The 20,587-nt window shown below is 42.0% G+C and overlaps 1 protein-coding gene across 2 annotated transcripts; it reads right to left on the minus strand.

The window, feature by feature from the left end:
- Positions 1-1,643: 1,643 nt before the first annotated feature.
- DDX3X (DEAD-box helicase 3 X-linked) lies at positions 1,644-20,498 on the minus strand. 2 transcript variants are annotated; one of them, XM_065070021.1, is made up of 17 exons: positions 20,081-20,498; positions 17,470-17,527; positions 16,364-16,414; positions 11,118-11,241; positions 9,786-9,926; positions 9,595-9,694; positions 8,880-9,015; positions 8,359-8,444; positions 7,637-7,735; positions 7,401-7,561; positions 7,055-7,199; positions 6,795-6,939; positions 6,295-6,476; positions 6,087-6,204; positions 5,487-5,643; positions 4,523-4,650; positions 1,644-4,173 (listed from the first exon to the last, which is right to left on the minus strand). In XM_065070021.1, exons 1-17 carry the CDS (start codon positions 20,123-20,125, stop codon positions 4,091-4,093), a joined length of 1,959 nt encoding a protein of 652 aa, XP_064926093.1. In that variant the 5' UTR covers positions 20,126-20,498; the 3' UTR covers positions 1,644-4,090. The 2 variants fall into 2 exon arrangements, with proteins under 2 accessions (XP_064926093.1, XP_064926094.1); XM_065070022.1 differs by lacking the exon at positions 20,081-20,498 and adding an exon at positions 19,568-19,678.
- Between the last annotated feature and the right edge of the window lie 89 nt (positions 20,499-20,587).

A 20,587-nucleotide genomic window follows, 5' to 3' on the forward strand; every position in this document is an offset into this window, starting at 1 on the left:
AACATGCCCTGTGCTTCTCCAGCCACAGTACCATAAGTGTCCCAACAATCCTCAGACCTGTTATTTCCCCAGTAGCCTGGTTTCAACCTCCTACCACCAGAGGTAAATTGCTCAATGATGAGCATCTTTCCGAACATTAGCTCTAGATTTCCTCCTTCGGTTTTCACTCACTTTGTACTCTGAGCTCCCTTTGCTTTACACTAACCATTCCATACCTTTACAGTTCCTGGTCCTGAGTACATTGCTTACAGGTCAGGCCTAGAGCTGCTTCACCGTGTTTCTCGGTTTCAGCTGCCCAATGACTTCCACCCAGCCTGCACATTCTGCAACAGCCTTCATCAGGAACAAACCTCACACTCGAGCATTGCGTGCAAACCTTTACACCTAAGGCTTGACTTCCACATCCCACAGGCCACCTCCACAGCACACAACACTTACTTGGTGTATCTCCCAGCTGTAATTCTGCATTTCTACAACTTTAGTTACATTTATACTGTGGGGATGCAGATGGGGAGCTGCCAGGCCAGAGCTTTTGGAAGATACTTGAGTGCATGTTGCACATCCAGGGACATAGCATGACAACACAAAGCCCTGCAGGATGAAATTGATAATTAGTGCAACTCTAAAGCAGGTAAATTTAGTGTGGTCCACACTCAGTGTGCTCAGAGCAGATCTTCCAGCATGCTATCCTGGTAAGCATGCTCATCTCTTCCTTTCCATGGTTCTTCAAAACCCATACATATTACTCATCAGTGGTATATAAAGCAGAAGAGATTCCACTTACAGATCGAGCACTACATATGGATCCCAGACTGCAATTCCACATCACACCTTTACTGGTGCCTGCAGCACACTTCCGTGCATCGCAAGTTCCCAGGCATTCCTTTCTCCCCTCTCCCTCACCAGAATTCACCAGTTTATACAGCCAACTCAGCACAGAACTTTAAATCTAGGTTCCTTCTAAATCACAAGGCTTCTGCCTAGTTTCAGGTAAGACTGGAAACATCTGAACATATTCTTTTCACTGTACCCCCTTGGATATTCCCAGTACTTAACCTGAATTCTAGTCTAATTAGAGCTCAATACCATAGTGTACATTTTAGAAGACAGTCAAAACTGGAATGTGGGTATGCATTTGCTAACTCAGGGGGAGAAGGTGCACACTTTTTTTTGGAGGGAAGAGGGTACTGTACTACACTTTTCTCACAGAATTGCATACTTGTTTTCAGTGAAGCTGCCTAGGAACACATCAAGGAACACATCAAAATTAAAGCTGTTTACTGCACAGCATCTTTGCTAAATCCAGAGGCACAACTGTGAGATGAGGTCCCTGACATTAAATGGCTGAGCAATCAAGCCCAAGTGTGAGCTCAATATATTTTGTTGTTACAGTGAAACTTGGCACCTGTAAGGAAAAAAGCAAATGAGAGACTCTCCCTATCTGTCCCACATCTGCTTTGTTAGCTTCTCTAGTAAACTCATACAGGTTGCTATAGCTATTGCCCTGAGGCCAGCTGGCATTTATAAGCACACTGATGTGTCCATACTAGATTCACCTGCTTCCAGAATTGCACGTGAATGAGACTACTTGGGCTACAGATCTCATAAACCAGAGGAGTGACGCTTCACAAATGAAAAGACTGTGCAGTTCAACTTTTTTATTTTAATAAAATCAAGAATATGCACAGCACATGCAGTGCTAGCATCTAAACTAATACAATAAGCAATTCTAAACCTACAGTGACTTGAAGTTCAATTTTCACATTCAGCAAGTTTAAATCCATTCTTGCATAATGTTTTGAATCTGTGTATCTGAACTGAAAATATTGCTGGCTGAGAAAACTTGCTAAAATGCACAAGTCACTGATTATGCCAATACAACAAAGATAACCACATGTTTGAGGATTGCAATGTGCCAGACATTCACTGAAAAAAAAAAAAAATAACCACACAACTAAACAAAACTCACGCAACAAACATCTGAGAATCTGGACACTTCACATCAGTGTTTAGAAGTGTTTCATTAATATCTTAAGACAAGTGTATCAAAACCTTGGCATGTTTATAATTTTAAGTTGCCAATTTTTGTTTTACTATCATAAAGTTATGGCTACACTGCCAATGCCGGGTCTGCTTAATTTGACTTAAGAGTTTAATATGACTTAAACATTAAAAGCTCACACTACCCCGAAATATATAATTTCACGCATACGGTGACATTCAACATTCAAGTGCCAGTGTTTTTGTACTGTCTTTTGGTCAAGTTTCTTTAAACTTTCAAAGAATCACTTTTAGGCTTACAAAAATAAATATTTGTCAAAAATGTTCAATAAATATTACACAAAACTAGCAGCAAAAAGTATCTAGAAATCTGTCGTGTGCAAATAGTTTTCTTCCCAGCTATCATTCCCATGGTCCCAAATAAGTTTTAGAATCTATTTCCTTCTCCTTAAACAAGCTGCGTTCAATCTCCAAGAGACAAAATAAGATTGGAAGTTAAGGACACGCACACAAGACATATATAAAATTCTCTGAATGTGCAATAAAAGAAGTATTTTGTAAAAAGTTATGGGCAAAATGTACAAGGGCCTAAACCTAGACTTGAAATAGCACCATAACAAATGACCTCAATACTGTCAAGTGCACCTACTTAATAAAAGTTTTATAACAAGGCACAATACACTTGAAAAAATCTATTGCACTTTAGGAGATTTTTGCCTTTTTCCTATGCCACTGTAGATTAGTTGTTAACTGGTCTGGCCACAAAGTTAGCACAGAAATTCCAAGTGGCAGAGGCATTTTTCTGGTGGACAATACTTATCTTTGGCCAGATTTAGCATAAACAGACTATAAATACAATGGAAACCTATGCAACTAAAACTGACTAAAACTGCACTTTAATAGCAGAATTGAAACCTTGTGCAGTTTATGTACATTTCCAACCTCTGTGATCTCACGTTTGTTTGTTACTCTTCTGGAGCCGTTTTACAAAGTCTACAGTAAGCCAGTTTAACATCTCCACGCAGCTTGAACAGAGTAATGTGAATCTGCATTAAAATAAAGCCTGCTGCATAATTCTTCCCGTTCATACCCTCTTGACCAAAAAACATCAACACTAGCATGCGTTATTAGACCAAAAATTCAGTCAGGCCCTTAAGGAGGACCAATCACTGCCATGGTCAGCCATTCTACCATTTCAATTTCATATGGCAGGCATTTTTAAAAAGTCTAAATAGATGAATTCTCCTAGAAACTATTTCAAGTTATCAGACCTTTAAACATTCCCTGTAATGTTCTGCCCACATTTGGCTAGCTCACATTAATGATCTGCCTAAATATTGAAAAAGGAATTGCTGTATTTACTTGCATTAACTTCAAAAACAGTGCTTTTAATGTATGCATGTATCCATACATCATCTCATCATGACTGGAATGGCTTATTAAAGGCTATCAGGTTCTAAGTACCTATCCAGGATAGAGTGAGCAAATCAGAACTTTAACTTAGTACAGTTTTGCCACATTAGAAACTAATTGCATTGATATGCTTCAAGATGTTTTATTTCTCAAATCTGCAAATACCAAAAGCCCTAATGCAGGCTACCGCATAAGTTTCTTTGTAATATTATGGATGAATCAGTGATTCCTGTTTAAGTTGTATCACACCTGTGTGCCAAGGTTTGATTTTAGCCCAAGTTCAGTAATTTTTATTTTGTCAAAACAATTGATATCTTGAGCATTACTGAGCCAACAGGACATCAAAATAAAAGTTGTCTAAAGTTAAAGGCACAGTACATTAACAAACAAATGATCCTCAGTCACAAAATTATAAATGCAGTTTCTGGGTGGGGATGGGTGGGAGGGGAGTTAATCCTGACTACAGCAATAGAGTCTTCAAAACCACCTTCGAGATAGGGCTACTTGTTCCTTTGTTTCCATCTTGTGACCTTGAGCTCCCTTAAAAAAAATTTCAGTGGAGAATCACAGCTGGTAATGTACTGCGAGTTCTTGAAGCTACACAAGGTATAGTCTGGCTAAGTTACATGTGGTTTCCATATTAGCTTTTTTGGTAGGATATCTGCCACAAGCAGATTCAGTTGCCCCACCAGTCAACCCCCTGGGAGTTATAGTTTCCTCCATAGCCATCACTGTTGTAGAAGCCTCCATAACCACCACCTACAAAAGGCAAAAGAAAGTCATGCTTAATTAACCCACTAAAGACTTGAACATGCACAAGAAAATAGCCCCAGGCACATACAAGACATCCATCTACCGTCTATTAAAGGAAACCCACCCAAAAGCACTCTCAAATGCACACACAGATTAAACTGAAATTCTGGAAAAGATAAACAGCAACAAACTAATCCACAAGAGAGGCAGCCTAGACTCAAGAATGATGCTGAGACTTCCCATAACAAGCACCAGCTGACCTCACAATTAAACATTACCTCAAGAAGTTTTATTATAGCAAGCATTTTACATCTGGATTTGTATTTGCCAGCACTGCCTGCCCAGTTTTTCTTACCTCCAAATCCTCTGCTGCCACTTCCTCCACTGCGGCTGCTGGTTGATCGACTGCTACTAAAGCTACTGCTGCCAGAACCACTACTTGTTCGGTAGTCTCTGGCACCAAATCCTCCACTGAATCTACTGCTGTATAGAGAAAGAAAACAAACAGTTCAGTCAGTGGTTTTAAGCACTGCAGACATTGAGATTCAAGCACCAAATTTCTTCAACTTGGCTTCTGAACAACTAGTACAAGTGTTGAGTGCAGCACACTTTACAAGCATCCCAATGTTATCTGGAAAGGGCATTCAAGATAGCAAGGAAAAATTAGTATTCAATGAAATTTACTATTCAAGCAGTGTGACATGGCAAGTTCAACATCACCCTAAGAATTACTTTATCTAGCATACTTCTGAAGGAAAAAAAAAAACAACCCACACACTAAAACAACTACAATTAATGTGGCCATATCATGTTAATCACACTACAAGAAAGGCTTTTTTCTCCTCCCACCCCTTTAAGCCATTAAACATCACTTTGTATTACCAGTTTATAAAGTATTTTAGGTTTCCATAGCAAAACCATTTTACAAGTGGCCTCACACCTGCAGTCTACGTCTCATACCTTTCCTATTTTGTCAGCAGCCATGTGTTACCTTCTCCTAAACACCAAAACAGTTGCTTAAGGTACATCTCTGGCACACATAGGTATGAGTTTCTAGCGTTTAAGTGCTTTCACAGAGTTCTAAAGTAATTTTTGCTAGATGTCATTCTATTGTGGCTGTATCCAGCTGTTTAAGAGTAGAAAAGTCTTATGGGCTAATTGCCTTATGACAAGCTAGAACAGACACTTAACTCACCTTCTGATGCACCTCACAATTTATACTGCGCTAGTTTGTCTATATTTATGGAGTGAAAGCGAAGTCACAGAACTGCCTCTAACAATGGATTAAGTATACCTTTAACCAAAGCTGTGACCATTACCTCTTAGACCTCCCACGGCTGCCACCTCCTTTGTGATGCTGTTCGTAAGCCATGTTTTCCAGCCAAGATGGTACTTCTTGCTTAGCCTCAACAAGAAGATCAAGCAAGTCCTTGGTAATGTTCATGTTTCTCTCATTGAAGAATGAAGTGGCAAGACCTAGAGTAAATATTCCGTTTTAGCCCCACACAAAGCAAATACACTACAGTACTTAAACCCACTCCACTTGCAGCTGTGACAGACACAAGATCACTTTCCTTATAGCCAAGCTTGAGAAGACTAGAATTACCTCAACCAGAAAGCTGTTTAGTATCATTACTCCACCACAGCTAGTAAGAAAAAAACTCTGGCTTTCTACTGACAGACAAAATCATACCAAGCTTACATGTGGTATGAGAGCTTTATAACAGCAACACAAGCACTAGCCAAAGAAATGCGTTACCTTCCACACTGACTAGACAGCAGTGAACAAGCTTCTGGTCACAGGGGGCACCACACAGGCTTCCCTCAAGTACTTAGTTGCAATTTGCTACTTAGTCATTACTATATTTTGTATCAACTTGGGTACGAATTAATATCTACAAAACATTCTAGATACTTACCAAGGTTTCCTACACGGCCTGTACGACCAATACGGTGTACATACTCTTCAATATCACTTGGCAAGTCAAAGTTTATGACATGCTTTACATTTGAGATATCCAGTCCTCTTGCTGCTACCTAGGGGTTAAAGGATTGAATCAAATCTCAGTAGAATTCCACAGACCAAGTAATACGCTTAATGCCTCAAACTTTACAGATTTCACTTACTGCTGTGGCAACAAGAATTGGGCTCTTGCCCGAGCGGAATTGGTGCAGCGCTTCTTCTCTGTCTCTTTGAGAGCGATCTCCATGTATACTTGTACAGGCATATCCTTCATGGTACAGGAAGTCCTCAAGAGCATCTGCACCCTTTTTAGTTTCCACGAACACCAGAGTCAAAGAATCCTTGCCTAGTAGTAATTAAAGCATAGGTTAGCAGAAAAAACAACTGCACTGACATTTACTTGGCTACAACACTTGGTAAAGGCAATTTCAGTCTTCTGCTCTTGCTTATTCTAATCTGAAGACACTGGAAACTTCCCATTTTATATTACAAGAAGAACTTACATAAACTTAAACCTGACACTTCATCAGTGGAATGCATTCACTGCACATTAAGGAAATACCATTTAATTCACCCACTCCATACAAGTACTTATTACTAGAATCATTAGATCTGCCTCATCTCAATTTTGCCTTATTTGCTTTTATCTGAAACTGGTCTTTACCTGTGGCATTTAGCAGGTCAAGCAGAAATGATCGTTTGTCTAACTCTTCCACCCATACTACTTTCTGTGTGATATTCTCAGAAGTAGAACCTACTCTGCCAACAGCCAGAAAGATATATTCATCAAGGAAGTCACGAGCAAGCATCTAAAAAATGGAAGAAAATAAAAGAAATATCAGAACAGTACTTTTTTTTTTTTCCATTCTACAGATGCAATTTAGGCCTATAAACTGTTAAAATATTTGAACTTCTGTAAAGTACCTGGATTTCCTTGGGGAAAGTAGCACTGAACATCATGGTATGACGAACCCCCTTTGGTGGCATAGTATCTTGTTCAACAATGCGACGAATTTGAGGTTCAAACCCCATATCAAGCATTCTGTCAGCTTCATCAAGCACCAGGTACCTAAACAGCAATAAAGAAAGGTTATTCTTCAGAGCTCTTTTATTTAAGCTGTACAACCAGCACCGACACTAGACTACAAGTTCTCAGCTAGATGTTTATACAGTTTGAAAGCTAGAACTTAAGTGCCATTAACTCTAAATCTCACTTTAGAAGGCACAGCTCTCAAGTCATTACCATATTGATAAAAACACTTTTACTTACTTGCAGAAATCCAGTCCAATCTTTCCCCTCTCCATCATATCAACCAGCCGTCCTGGAGTTGCTACAAGCAAGTGACATCCACGTTCCAAGTCACGAATCTGCTGACCAATATCTGCACCACCATACACAACACAGGGACGAACTCTGGAACGGTATGCGAACTACAAAACAAAGTAAATTAGCTTCAAGAAAAACCATACCTAAGCTATTTTATAATTATGAACTCCTAGATATACCTTTCTGGCTTCCTCATAGATCTGCACAGCCAGTTCTCTGGTGGGAGCCAAGACCAGTGAGATTGGGTATTGCTTACGGCGCCCATACCTTCCGTTCTCCTGAAGAAAAACAGTATTTCGAATGAGTACATAAATACAAGGAGGATTCTAACAGATACTTTATGCAATATTGAAAACAAGTCACTGAGTCTGTCTTAACAAGAAAGAAAACATGGCTGAGAGCCATCTTGTTTTACGCGCTGCATCTCAAGACTCTACTGCACCACAGTACCCAAGATTCAGCTGTTGGTTAATACGTTAACAGCTGTACAACCTCAGTCTATAACCTACACTGTCATCCATAACTTATGCAGCAAAGAAATAGGTCATAAGAACTGTTACTTCCTAACACCACTACAACATACACACATGTAACCAAGTAGCTTTTTGTAGCAAGGGATGTGTCTTTAAAGCTTATACAACAACAAAAGCCACTTGAAAACAATCTCTTCTCTAGACAGTTATGTGTATCAATTCTTTAGATAGGAAAAAAAATGTCCTACAGCCTGTATTTTTCAAGGGAAATAGCCGAAATCTTACAGTAGTTGAGAAGCTTGTCTGTCATACCCAAAATAGCGATAACATTTAAGCCCAACTATTACGTTCAATAACAGAAATCAGCACACAGTGCAAGGACACACACTGGTCATTGCTTTCCCAGGACTAGGTATTTGAATACTTGCCCTCATAGCTCTCAATGCATCACCAGGGCCATCTGCGTAGATCTGGCTCAGTATTGGCAGAAGAAACGCAGCCGTTTTCCCAGACCCTATTAGGATACAACACAGTATTATTAACACTTATTTTCAAAAGTACTGTACTGTCAACTACAGCACTAATCCTGTATCACCAGCATACTCCCAATAATATCTGCACTAGTATATACACATACTACCTACGCCATTGGAGTGCACTCCTTGGCCAGTAGAGGTTATCTATGGAAGACTTATCACTAAGCACCACAAAACCCTGAAGTGAATATAATTTAAGCCCTGAATATTTCTGAGGACACATTAAATCCAGTAAAGCCACATCTAAAGTGGTGGCAAAACTCTTATGTTCATTGATTTTCAAAATTCCAGGTATTTCAGTATACTCTGAACAGGAAGTTGTGCTACCTTACAGACCTCTTAGCAGCAGCTTGAGGAATACAAGACCCTACTCCTATTGAGACAGACTAAGCAGTAAACATCTACTAACTTACCTGTCTGAGCACAGGCCATCAAGTCTCTCTTTTCTTTAATAATAGGTATTGCATGCTTCTGGACTGGAGTAGGACGGGTGTAACGTGTGAGCTCAATGTTTCCCATAATAATTTCTCCCATGTCAACATCACTGAACTGCAAGAAATTTAAATTTCAAGATAGTCAGAAGGGGATCCTTCCCTTCAGCCACCATGGAACATACCATTCAGTCTAAGAAGTCACAGGTAAAATAGCTTTTGTTTCATCTCTTCCTATATAACTAGCCTACTAACTCTACAGATGCTCAGGAGCTAGTTACCAGGAGTCTGATATCTACTCAGTCCAGTCACGCAAGTGATTCTTAAAAAGCCAGTCAAGCCTGAAGCACAGACTACACAGACTAGCATACTATGCTTAGCATGACACAATGCCTATGCTTAAGCAGTTGCTCCAACAAACCAGTACCTCCAAGCACTTCTACTTCTTTCCAAGTTTAAAGACGAGCCACATAGTTAAATGAGCTACAGGTGTTGACTGAACAAGCTCACACAACTTCTCCCATGTCTTAGTTCATCATATGCAACCCTCCTCTGCAAAACAGCTCAGCTGTAGAGAGGCAAGAGTGTTTCCTTTCCCCCCTAAACTTAAGACAGCATGACACCAAGTTTCACTGGCAAAACAGTCACTATTAGATACATCATCAAAACAGATTTAAAACAAACACAAACAACTTACACTTTCAATATGTGGAGGACAGTTGCTGCCTGTTGCTTCAACAGGAATGTCATCATATTTCTCAAAGTTAATGCCAGTATTGCTTCCTGAAAAGAGCTCCCTAAAAATGGAAAAAAAAAAATAAGCGCATTTTACTTGCTGGATTTATCAACTGACCCCATCATGTGAATTTATGCTATGCCATTACTTACTGTTCCAGGCGTTCACTTGGGGGAAGAGGCTTTGACCAGTCATCTTCATCTGATTTGTCAGACCAGCGGCTATTCCCACCACGGTCAAATCTACCAAAGCCACTCCTATCATAGTCGCCACCTCTTCCACGCTCTTCATATCTAAATACAGCAAAAATATCAGGCCGCCACTCCTGGGCAACAGGATTCTTTTTACATGCAACAGTAAAGCTATAATAATCTAGCAGCATGCGTGCTGTGTATTACACATACAACTGTAGAAGAATTCAAGACAATCAGATTATCTGCACTTGCTTCTTGACCTACCAATTGAAGTGAGTTTAGTCCCAGCCATCACACTAGATCATGTTCTTCCACGGACAGGAGAGTTTGTCACAATTTAGCAGCTTGGTTCAGCTTAACACACTGAACCTTGCATCAAGATTTTATTTGGTCAAGTGTAACGAATGTAAAGAGCCAGTCATCTTCCAGCAGAGCTACAATTTAAGTTGCTCAGTCTTTGACATTTTTTCTAAGGAGCTCCACTTAAACCTCCTAGGCAATTTGTTTAGTACTCCCCCCTTTCTCTGTGCCTCATTTTACACAAATCTCCAAGTCCAAATAAAACCCTCAAGTGCTGTCATTTGTTCCCCTACTCCCCCACTACACATGTGACTGAACTGAATACCTCAATTATATGTCACATTATTATTATTTATAAAGAGGGAGCTCACCTGTATTACTGACTTGGAAAGAAGGTGGAAGAAGTCCTTACCTCAACTGTTTAGTTTTTGGTCTGGTAAATCATGTTTGAGAAAAGTCTGGACACAGGACTAGCGTCAGCTTTACTAGTCGATAAAGGTCACTCTCACCACACTTGTGCATACAACGCATGATGTGTGTAAGACTGATCAAGTAAGGCAGAGAACCTGCAAGAGTCTCACCCAGTTTTATTAACTACACTTTTTAAACAAGAAAAAATATTGAAATTTAAAAAAAAAAAATCCGATTTGACATATTTCATGTGCTCCCAACAGTTCTTCATGATTTTGCTGAAAGCGGCCACCCACCTAGGACTTTTTCAGTGAAATATTTAAGTCAGCAAGTCATTACAGCTGCAGTGAGTGGCTGGTGGCAGACTACAGGGCATATTTTTCAACACATGCATGTCTCCCATCCTTGAACTTGTGTAGCTTTAGAAGTAAGGTTCTCTCTCTCACTCCTCCCCTCCCAGGTTCCTCCTATCCTCTCCTGTTGTTCACACCTAGAACTCCAATTTTAACATAGATTACAGGTGCACTACTAGAACTGAGACATACTTTGTACATACCACCCAGACAAATAAGTACTTGCCTTCCTCCTCGGGATCCATTTCCACGGTCAAAGAAACTTGGTTTTGGTCCACGGTCAGATCGTGCACCAAAGCTGCTGTATGCATCCTTGTCTCTGCTAGAACTCCAGCCACCACTATCAAAACCTAGAAGAGAACAATATTTTAGCCATACACTGCATGGTCTAGGCTTTTACAAGAAAAACCTGAGTGCTGTCCAGGAAGTCTTCCCTGGAAGGCCTACAAGATTGACAAGCAGGCAGCTCATCAAGAATGGAAGATGCAGAGATCTAAGACTCACTCAAACAGGGACTAAACATTTCCCATTGCCCATCAAACTTGCTGAAACCCCTCGACTAACATACAAGCACATTCTTTTTTAAAAATGCTGTACTTGCCTTGGTGCTAATATTTACCCGGGCTACTCTGGAAAGACCAGTATCAGAAGAAACATTAAAACACTTAGTGTTGTCAACTCCGGTTTACATTATCCCTTTAATTTCACACAAATTCTTGATGATGCATTGGATTTTTTTTTTTATTTTAATGAAGCCTCCAGTGCAGTTTAATAAATGGTATTAGCTCTTGCATTAGAAATCCATGTGGAAGTAAAAATTTCTTGTCATACTGCAAGTAAATAGAACAATCTGATCGACACAACTAATACAAATTAACAGCACCATGCAGAAATAAGGCATACGAAATTCTTCAGAATCAGTTACGTTTTTCAATAGCCCTTTTACACCTACATACAAGTATGTGCCTACTTAGGTATGTTAAATCCAAGAAAAAGGACCAAATAGAATAGGAAGTAAATAATCTTGCCAACACTATAAAGTAAACAATCCTTATTTTTGTTCAGCTACCAGGGCCTGGGAGGTAGGCAGAAACATAGAGCAATAAACAGTGCCTTAGTACAACACTGCTTTGGTACTAGCCTATGAACTTTAAAGTTTTCATTTAGTTCCAACCTTTACAAGATTGAAGTATGACCCAACCAGAGTCTCAGCCATGGGATTCTGGCAGAGAACAAGTGAAATAACTACATAAATAATGTCACTCCTATTGGTGAGCATGTTTTTGCCAGCTCCACAGCACAAACTCAGTCAAGATCTATGCACCAGGAAGAGAAAAAAAAGGCAACTAGGAAACAAAATTGTTGTTATGGGCCCTATCACTCTGAAAATGCTTTGCTACAACAATCAGCCTCCCTTGTTAGATGTTCTCTGGAGAGCACCATTCCCCTCCTCTCAAACCCTTTTTTAAAGTAAGAAATTCTACTCCCCAGAATTCAAAATCTAAACACGTGCAAGTCACGAGGGAACTTTAAAACCTAGTATGGTAACTAGAACTCATTTGGTCTGGCTAACCGAAACAAACAATAAAATAATACATGAAGTTTATTAGCACACAGAATTATGGTATGGTTTGCTTCAAGACCTCCCAAGTGCTTTAACTAACTTCAGTCCTTAAGGATAAATTAACTTCACACAGATAGATGACAAAAGATCAGGAATATCATAACCACTTCATTAATTAATGAGAAAGTTATTTGTAGCTTGTTTAGAAGTCATCTAACCCCAGATTTCAGTATGAGTAGCTTTCAAACCACACTAAAGATACTGGGTTATGTCATCCTGCCAAGCTCTAACAGCAGTGGTACTGACAGAGCCATCTTCAGATAGATACTGTCCCTCATTAGTGAAAAAAAGGGGGCTGACCCTCCACTAGATTAAGATCTTCTACCAATTCTGAAAAGTTCCAGAAAGGAGTAAAAATTTTATACTTCAAATAGCTTACTCATCTAGCTTGTCACTACAGTAGTTTCTGAAGCTGGTACCCTGCCATGGTTTTTTTTAAGGCAGTGCAACTTCTAAACCAAGTTTTTAACAAATGCATAGCCCATAAAAGTCAATTATAAGTAACCAGCTAGCAGAAGACATCATCATGATTTAGAACACAAGGCAAATGAAAAACAAAGTCAGTGACACAACCCATAGAGGATCACATTGACTTATCTGAAGTGAATAATCATGGGACAATGCAATAGTTATTAGGAAATCCCTTAAAACACCAAAGCTTTTTTTTGTAAAAACGTGTATAGATTCCATCCAGCACATATTTCTCAAAGGCTGATGTCTGAACTTCCAGAACAATTTTGTACTTCTTGCACCTATGAAGAGTGGTAGAACTGTCAATGCTTCTCCTCAATCAGCATTTTAATTTACATTTTATAATGCTCTAACACCAATCCTTGTCAGCTTCCTTGAAAAGCTCCCACATGCAGCAGTAATCATCAGATTTTTAAATACAGGGAAAATAGTTAAAAACCACAGAATCCTTTAGGTTGGAAAAGACCCTTAAGTTCTAAAATCTACTCTTTGATCTAGCATACACCAGACTAGCCTTTAAATATCCAAGAGCAGCTTCCAGGACATGACAACAAGCTTTGACGTTATTAGGTCAAGCACACTTCAGACCAGGCAGCCCTACATACTGAGCTCCACTTACTGCAGCTTGAAAAGAAAAACAGAATTGCCATTAAGTAACCTAAGGACATCTTTTTACGCATCTTCTTATTTCCTGCAGTTCTGTATTGTTTTGTTCCCACATGCAAGACAAATGCATTAGTATTATAATAAGGACAGATCTACAGGTGTATGGAATGAGTAAGCTGAAGAAAACACTGTAGAAGTTTTAAACATTACTGTTCCAGATCCCTTAGCATGCTTCCTCTGTCGATATTAAGATGCTCAGTTCTTCATGAACAAAAAGAACAGCTATTTTTAAATTAAGTCCACTGCCTTAAGCAATTTCTTACTTAGCTCTCAGTAAGTCCACTGCACAACTTTAATAGTGTCTATGAACTACTATACGATCATGAACTGGAAGGAGAGAACCCCAAGTTAAAAACTATACACTACTTTTTTCTAGACGATACCTAATGGCAAAACACACAGGAGAAAAAAAGTATTTTTTCTTTTTGAAAGTTTCTGAATGCAGTAAGCTAATTAATGCTTTCACAGAAGTCCACAAGGTCCTGGTACGTGAGCAAGACAACTGCACTGGATTACTGAAATACAGTCCTACCACATAATCTGATTTTTACATCAGTGGAAGTTTTATCAGGTTACTACACTTGTAAAGCTGCTCAAGAGTTTTGTTTTATGGTCAAATGCCACTGTCATCCAAGGTCTCTTTTGTCTGTTGCTTGCTAACATGTACACTTTGAAAAAAACCCTGTTGTTCAAGATTCCAAGGAACAGACAACATACAGAATAGCTTTAATACAGCCAAAGAAGCAAACATTAATCTAGTTGTAAATAACAGAAACAAACATTACTTGTATCAAAGCACAACTGTGTTAACAGATTTCAAATAATCCTATAAAAATAGCTCAGCTTTACATCGCTGTACTGACAATATCCACTTTCTCAGTTGGGGGCCTGACCTGCAACAGTACCTTTTTCATTTAGCAGTTAGAAACTTTGTCACAGGGAGCCATGAGTCTGGTGATAGAGGACTCAACCAGGCTAAAAGAAAGTTCTGAAAGCTTAGGTTTACCGAGGGAAGTTGGCAGCCTATGTTCTATTAACTGAACAAGTCATGTGTCAGGCTTAAGTTTCATAACTTGTTTACCTTTTTGCAAGGTGACGCTTGAAGCCTCCAGAAAGTCATACATCATTGCATGCACATTTTCATGTTTGATTTCTATCTTGCAGACAGTGACAGTCCTATACGCAACAGGTCATAATATGAACCCAACATTAAGACTAAGTATCCCTTCATATCAAATATCCCAAAAGATTGCACTGTAGTTTGTTATAAATTACTATATAGGGAAAGGAAATCTACAAACAGCAAACGTCCACAAGCCAAGTTCTTTCCTGCTTTTGTGAAACCTGCGCACTTCTCCCAGGTTTGGCTGGTCGATTTCTTGAAAGACTGCTCAACATTTGAGGCTAAGGAGGCTCTGTCAAGAGCACTGAGCTGCCCACCAGTTGCTCTGCTTTCCCCAAAACATTCAGCTCTCCTAACAAGCTGTTCATCATCTGGTGCTTTACACCATGCTTTCTTTAGGGGAGGAAAAAAAAAAGGCAGCAAACAGATACACCACAATAGTTTGAACACATGAAAAGACAAGACAAATCAGACTGATTTGTTTCTTCAAATGACACAGAACTAGGGTGGAACACTTTTTTATCTAGTCATATTTAAAAGTACATAACACAAAAGCACTATGACATATCAGCAACAATTTTAATATTCTCCTCCCACCCACTCCTAATGGAGTCTTCTTACAGTATTGAAAATAGAATCTGTGCAAGTCACTGCTTTAGAAAGAGATGAGATTTAAGTCCTCCAATAGTATGAAACTTCAACTCCTTAAGTTGTAGCACAGCATTTTAGTCCCTTCATTCCAGTATGTGTTAGAGGAAATGTTTTATCTTTTTAAGTAAAGAAGCCATTAGACATGATAAAACATACTGCAGCATCTGCAATCTCCACCTTACAAATAAAGGTCATGATTCACTTCACTGAAAAACTCCAGAAAGGTTTTTAGCACATTTTGTTTAGAAAAACAGGTGCAGGATATAAAGGCCATTTCTCAGCACAAAACCCCTGTGTAACCCTATGATTTATATCTATCACATATTTCATGTTTCATGTACCAGGATCATGCATTTCCTTCTGCAAATACTCTTGTGGACTTCCATAAAAACTACAAAAAACTAAACAATGACAATCTGTTTCTCATGCTCCCTACTTAAGAGCCAGTTGTGGAAAACATTCATCTACAAAGTGAAACTGTGCTATTTGCTCATATTAAAAAAACTGGTTACTGTAAGTTCAGTTGGACTCAGTCTTGAGGGTCTCTTCCAACCAAAATGATTGTCAAATTCTAAGTTCCACATCACAGTCACTAACAAAAACAGTACTCCCAAAATCCATGAAAACTGATTCTCAAGATTACAGTGCTAGTCAAATTAAGATGGGAGACTTCATCTTGCTTCAGTCACAGTTAACTGCTTTATGAGACGTGGAAGGTATTTTGTCAGTCAGATGCTGAACTTGAGCTTAGAATATCACCTGGTAAAGGAACAAAGAATAGCACACTAGGAGTTGCAGTGTTTTGCACAGAATAGTCAAGGGGTCTGTACAACCACCTCTAACAGTACTATGAAAGCCTTTAAGAGTCTGTTCCTTGAGATTCAGAAGGAGGCCAAGAACCCGTTACAACCGTTGCCACTCTATTTCTGATACATACCCTGTTTTGAAGCTTCTCTGTTGCGCAAGTGAGGAGGAATGTATCTGCCTTCTAAAGGACAAAAAAAAAAAAGGTAGTGAGGTAGTGTTAGCAGATGGCAGCATTAGCACCTTTTGAGACACCAGTCCTTCCAACAACAGCTTTCGCTCAGAAAAAAATTGTTTTCTTCACAAGCTTTGAGACCTCTTACAATGTCTTTAAACTAAAGTCCTTTAATACAGCTCTTAAATCCTTCTCTCAGAGGACTGAGGCAGTGAAGATTAAGTTCCTGTATACTTAAACAGCTGCCTTTTTTTCATCCCCAAAGGCACAGATGTCTTGCTATTTCTTTGACCAAGTCATACACGCCATCTACAGATGTTATAGTGTCTGTGACGAAAGCCGGTCTTCCTAGAACTCATTAAGGGTTAACCTGGTGCTACATATTTGAGCCACTTAGGATTTTCAGGGTCTTTCAAGTACTAGCATTTACTGTATTATTACTGCCAGTATTTTTCCTTCTTAAATTCAACCACCCCATCAGTTCAGCTCAGATCAAAACAGAACCTACATGTAATTGCCTCTGAATACAATTCTTCGTTTACAATCCAGAAGCACCTGTCTACCAAGCAACATTAATCAGGACATACCAGGCACAAGCTGAATGCAAATTCCTGAAAGATTCCCCTTTTCCTAATGTATTTAGGCCTTGCATGTCAAGAGAATGCAGTTTCCATTCAATGAATTAGAATTAGTACAGTTAACTGTTAAAAGTTTTACCTCCGAACATTTCAACTCTAGCTGGATGTTTAGAGAAAACAGATCATCATACTGCTACTACAATCAGCGGCCTAAGTTGTCTGACTACAGGCAACAGAAAATCTAGGCACAAAATTAAAACACTAAGTTCTCTCAAGTTAGTTAAGTACTTAAATTTATGCATGCCATGCTACTTCTATATTAAGTGCTCCTATCTTAAGTATATGGCATTTTCAAAGTAGGCATAACTAGTAACCTCCTCAACTTCCCCATCAACCTCTGCAAGTCTCTGCTTCAGAAATTACTTTTAACAGCTACAAAACCCCTATTTCTGAACTCTGTAAGATTGAGAACTTGCATGTACTTACTGCTTGAAGAGCTTCCTTCACTTTGAGAGTCTGAGGAATTCAAGTCTAGACCAGAAAACTAGGACAAAAAATAAAGCAAGTATCAACATGTTATATTATTAATTTATTCTAAGATACAAAAAAGCCCTTTTGCCAATCAAGATCAAGCACTATCCTGGCAAGTTATTGCTGGAGTGATGTTTGTTTATAGCAAGAACATTTGTTTATAGGAGAACCACCAAAACTCTAGTACTCAAGGCCATACCATCTTGAAGTGTCTTCCTATTCACCAATAAACATGCATCATATAGGCAGCAGGGCCAGAAGAGTACTTTACACCCACCAAATCAAATACCACAGATTTCTGCTTCACACACTATATGCAGGCTTAACAGCTATTTTTAATAGTCTTTCAGCCCATTCAAATGCATTCCCAGTCAGATCAATGGCAATTTTTTGTTAAGGTCTACAGAGACTACAACCCAAATAATTCCAATTCAGCGGGGCACTTCACTTGCAGAGACCAAGCTGTTTCTTTAGACTGCATTAACACCACTGACACATTATATTCTTCATGCTTGAGGCAGCTACTGTTCACACAACATCAGGTAACTTCTTCCTACAATTACTCGGGCAAACAGATTTTTTTTTGTTTGCTTTTCTAACACTTCCATTTGCAGCCTTCAGTCTCACACTAAGATCTACCAAAAGGTGTTTCAGTTCGGACACTACTAGCACATAACCCAAACGTTTTAGGTCAACTATCATATGGACTCATTTCAGCAGAAGACAGTGGAGAACACACTAAGCTGAAGCACCAGCTTATTAGAGTTGTTTGTCTACAGGACAAGATTAAGATCTTTTCTTGGGAAAATAAGATATGTTTAAATACAATTAAATTGTATGCAAGACCAACTGCACAAAAGTGTTTTCCAATATGACCCAAATCAATTCAAAGATCTCAATGCACTGTCCTTTCAGATGTTCAGTTGTGCACACTGCCATTTAAGACACGTAATTTCTGAAATACTTCCCCGTATCAGGCCTCGTATCTTTTTCTTTAAAGCTACTACTTAAAATCTGATCTCTTCAGTTGATGCAAGCATCAACATAAGACTTGTTTTTATTTGAACAGTAAACAACAAAGACTTATCTACTAGGTAAAAGTGCCTCTCCATGGGCAGTCAACGTAAGTGCTGCATGAATCTCCTCACGCTGGACCCCCACTGTCTGTACCGTGGGGGGCAACACTTGCCCAAATCCGGAGATGGCGCAGCGACGAAGGCCGGCGCGGCCGCCATCTCAGTGCGGCGGTGCAGCCGGCACTGCGGGTTGGGATTTTCGGCGCAGCAGGGAGCAGCCGCAGCCGCCCAGCTAATCCGGCAGCCGGCACCCGTCACGTGCTATCTTCTGCGGGGGGGGGGGCTGGAGAAGCGGTGGTGGGTGGGGGAGGGGAGCGGTTCCCTGACCTACTTCGCCGGAGCCTGGCAAAGCACCGGGCCGGCCGAAGTCTACGGGCCGCCGAGGACGCGGGCTGCCACGCCAGCTGCCCGCCCTGGGCCTCGCTACAACCTTAGAGGTCCCTTCCCGCAATCCCCTTCCCCCAGGATTAGATAACTATCCCCTGCAGGGATCTGCGCCTTGACTCCGCCCAGCGGGGGGGGAGTGGGGGGGGAGGGTGAAGACGCAGGAGGAAAAGGGGGGGGGGGAGGGGGGGGGGGTGAAGGAAGAACAACAAGAACGCGAGCCCGGGAGCCGTCCGGACACACGCCGGCTGAAGCGCTCCTCGTCCAGGCCCAACTGCGTCACCGGGGCCCAGCGGCACCGGAGCCAAGAGCGGGAAACGCTGCTGCCGGGCTCCGCTGACGCAGCTCGAACAAAGGCGGCAGCCGCCAGCGCCCCCTCCCCCAGCCTCTTCCCCGGGGAAGGGGGCGCCAACACAAAGCGTCGTCCTCCCCCATTCCCCGCCTCGCCCCCTCAGAGGCACAATGGCTGCCATTTATCGTGCCTTTCTCCCTCCTCCCCCACCCACCCCCGGCTCCCCCCGCCTCCTCTCCCCCTCCTCCGCGCGCGGCCGTTCCCCGCCGCCGCCGCCAGGGGTCCCAGCACCCAACGTTACCATCGTCGCCACACAAAAGCCGGGCCTGGAGCGTGGCGAGGAGGCCGGAGGAGCAGGCGCAGATCCCGGCTCGGCCGCCCAGGCGGCAGCGGTGGTTCCGTCCTTCCCGCGCTACCCCCCCACCCCCTCCCCTCCCCGCCGCAGCGATGGCGCGCCCCCGCGGGAGAAAACCCGGCGCGGTGCCGCCGCACGGCGGAAACTGCGCAACAACCGATTACGCCACAAACCGGCGGAGGTGGAACGGAGGAGAAACGGAGAGGGGGAAGGGCGGGGTTGCCGGCGAAAAAACGCGACGGGGATAAAGGGGGAAATCACGACGCAGCCGCCGGGGGCCGGAGAGCCAAACAAGTCCCAGGTCGGGAATCTCAACTGGCCCTCTCCCCAGCCTTGCTCTACACACTCGCAGCCGCCCCTGCACATCTCCCCCCACCCCGTCCACCGCCACCCTCCGGTTAACGGAGCGGCCTCCCGCACCGTCTCCCCTCCGCCCACATTCCGGGACCCATCCCTCACCTGCTGGTCTAGACTGAGGGCATTTTCCACCGCCACATGACTCATAACGAGAGATCGTCTCGGGGTGTCCCGCTCCGCCTCGAGAAATTCAGATTCGCCCGGCTGGGAACTCGCCGCGACCGCCGCTCGTCCAGCACGAATAGCTTTCCTGACTGAGCCCCCCCCACGCCTCGGCCCCGGCCTTTATATAGTCCCCGCCCCCCCGCCTGCCCGCCGGCGCGCGCTGACTTCAGTGCGCACGCTACCGCCCCTGCCCGGGCGCTCCCTTCCCCCTCCTCCCGCCCAGCGCTATCGCGAGAGGAATTGACCGCGCTGCGCCAGAGCGGGCGGGCGGGGGGGGGGGGGGAAGAGAGCGAGCTATCGCGAGATCTGTGCCGGCCTTCGCAGCTCAGCCCGCAGCGAAGGCAGCTTCGGAACTGTCGCGAGACTTCGGGCGTCGGGCCCGCGCGGAACCCGCTGGGTCTCCCGGGCTCCACTGGCGATACCGCGAGGCTCTCCCCCCACCCC

Source organism: Columba livia, chromosome 1, assembly GCF_036013475.1.
Source record: "Columba livia isolate bColLiv1 breed racing homer chromosome 1, bColLiv1.pat.W.v2, whole genome shotgun sequence".
Lineage (NCBI taxonomy): Eukaryota > Metazoa > Chordata > Aves > Columbiformes > Columbidae > Columba > Columba livia.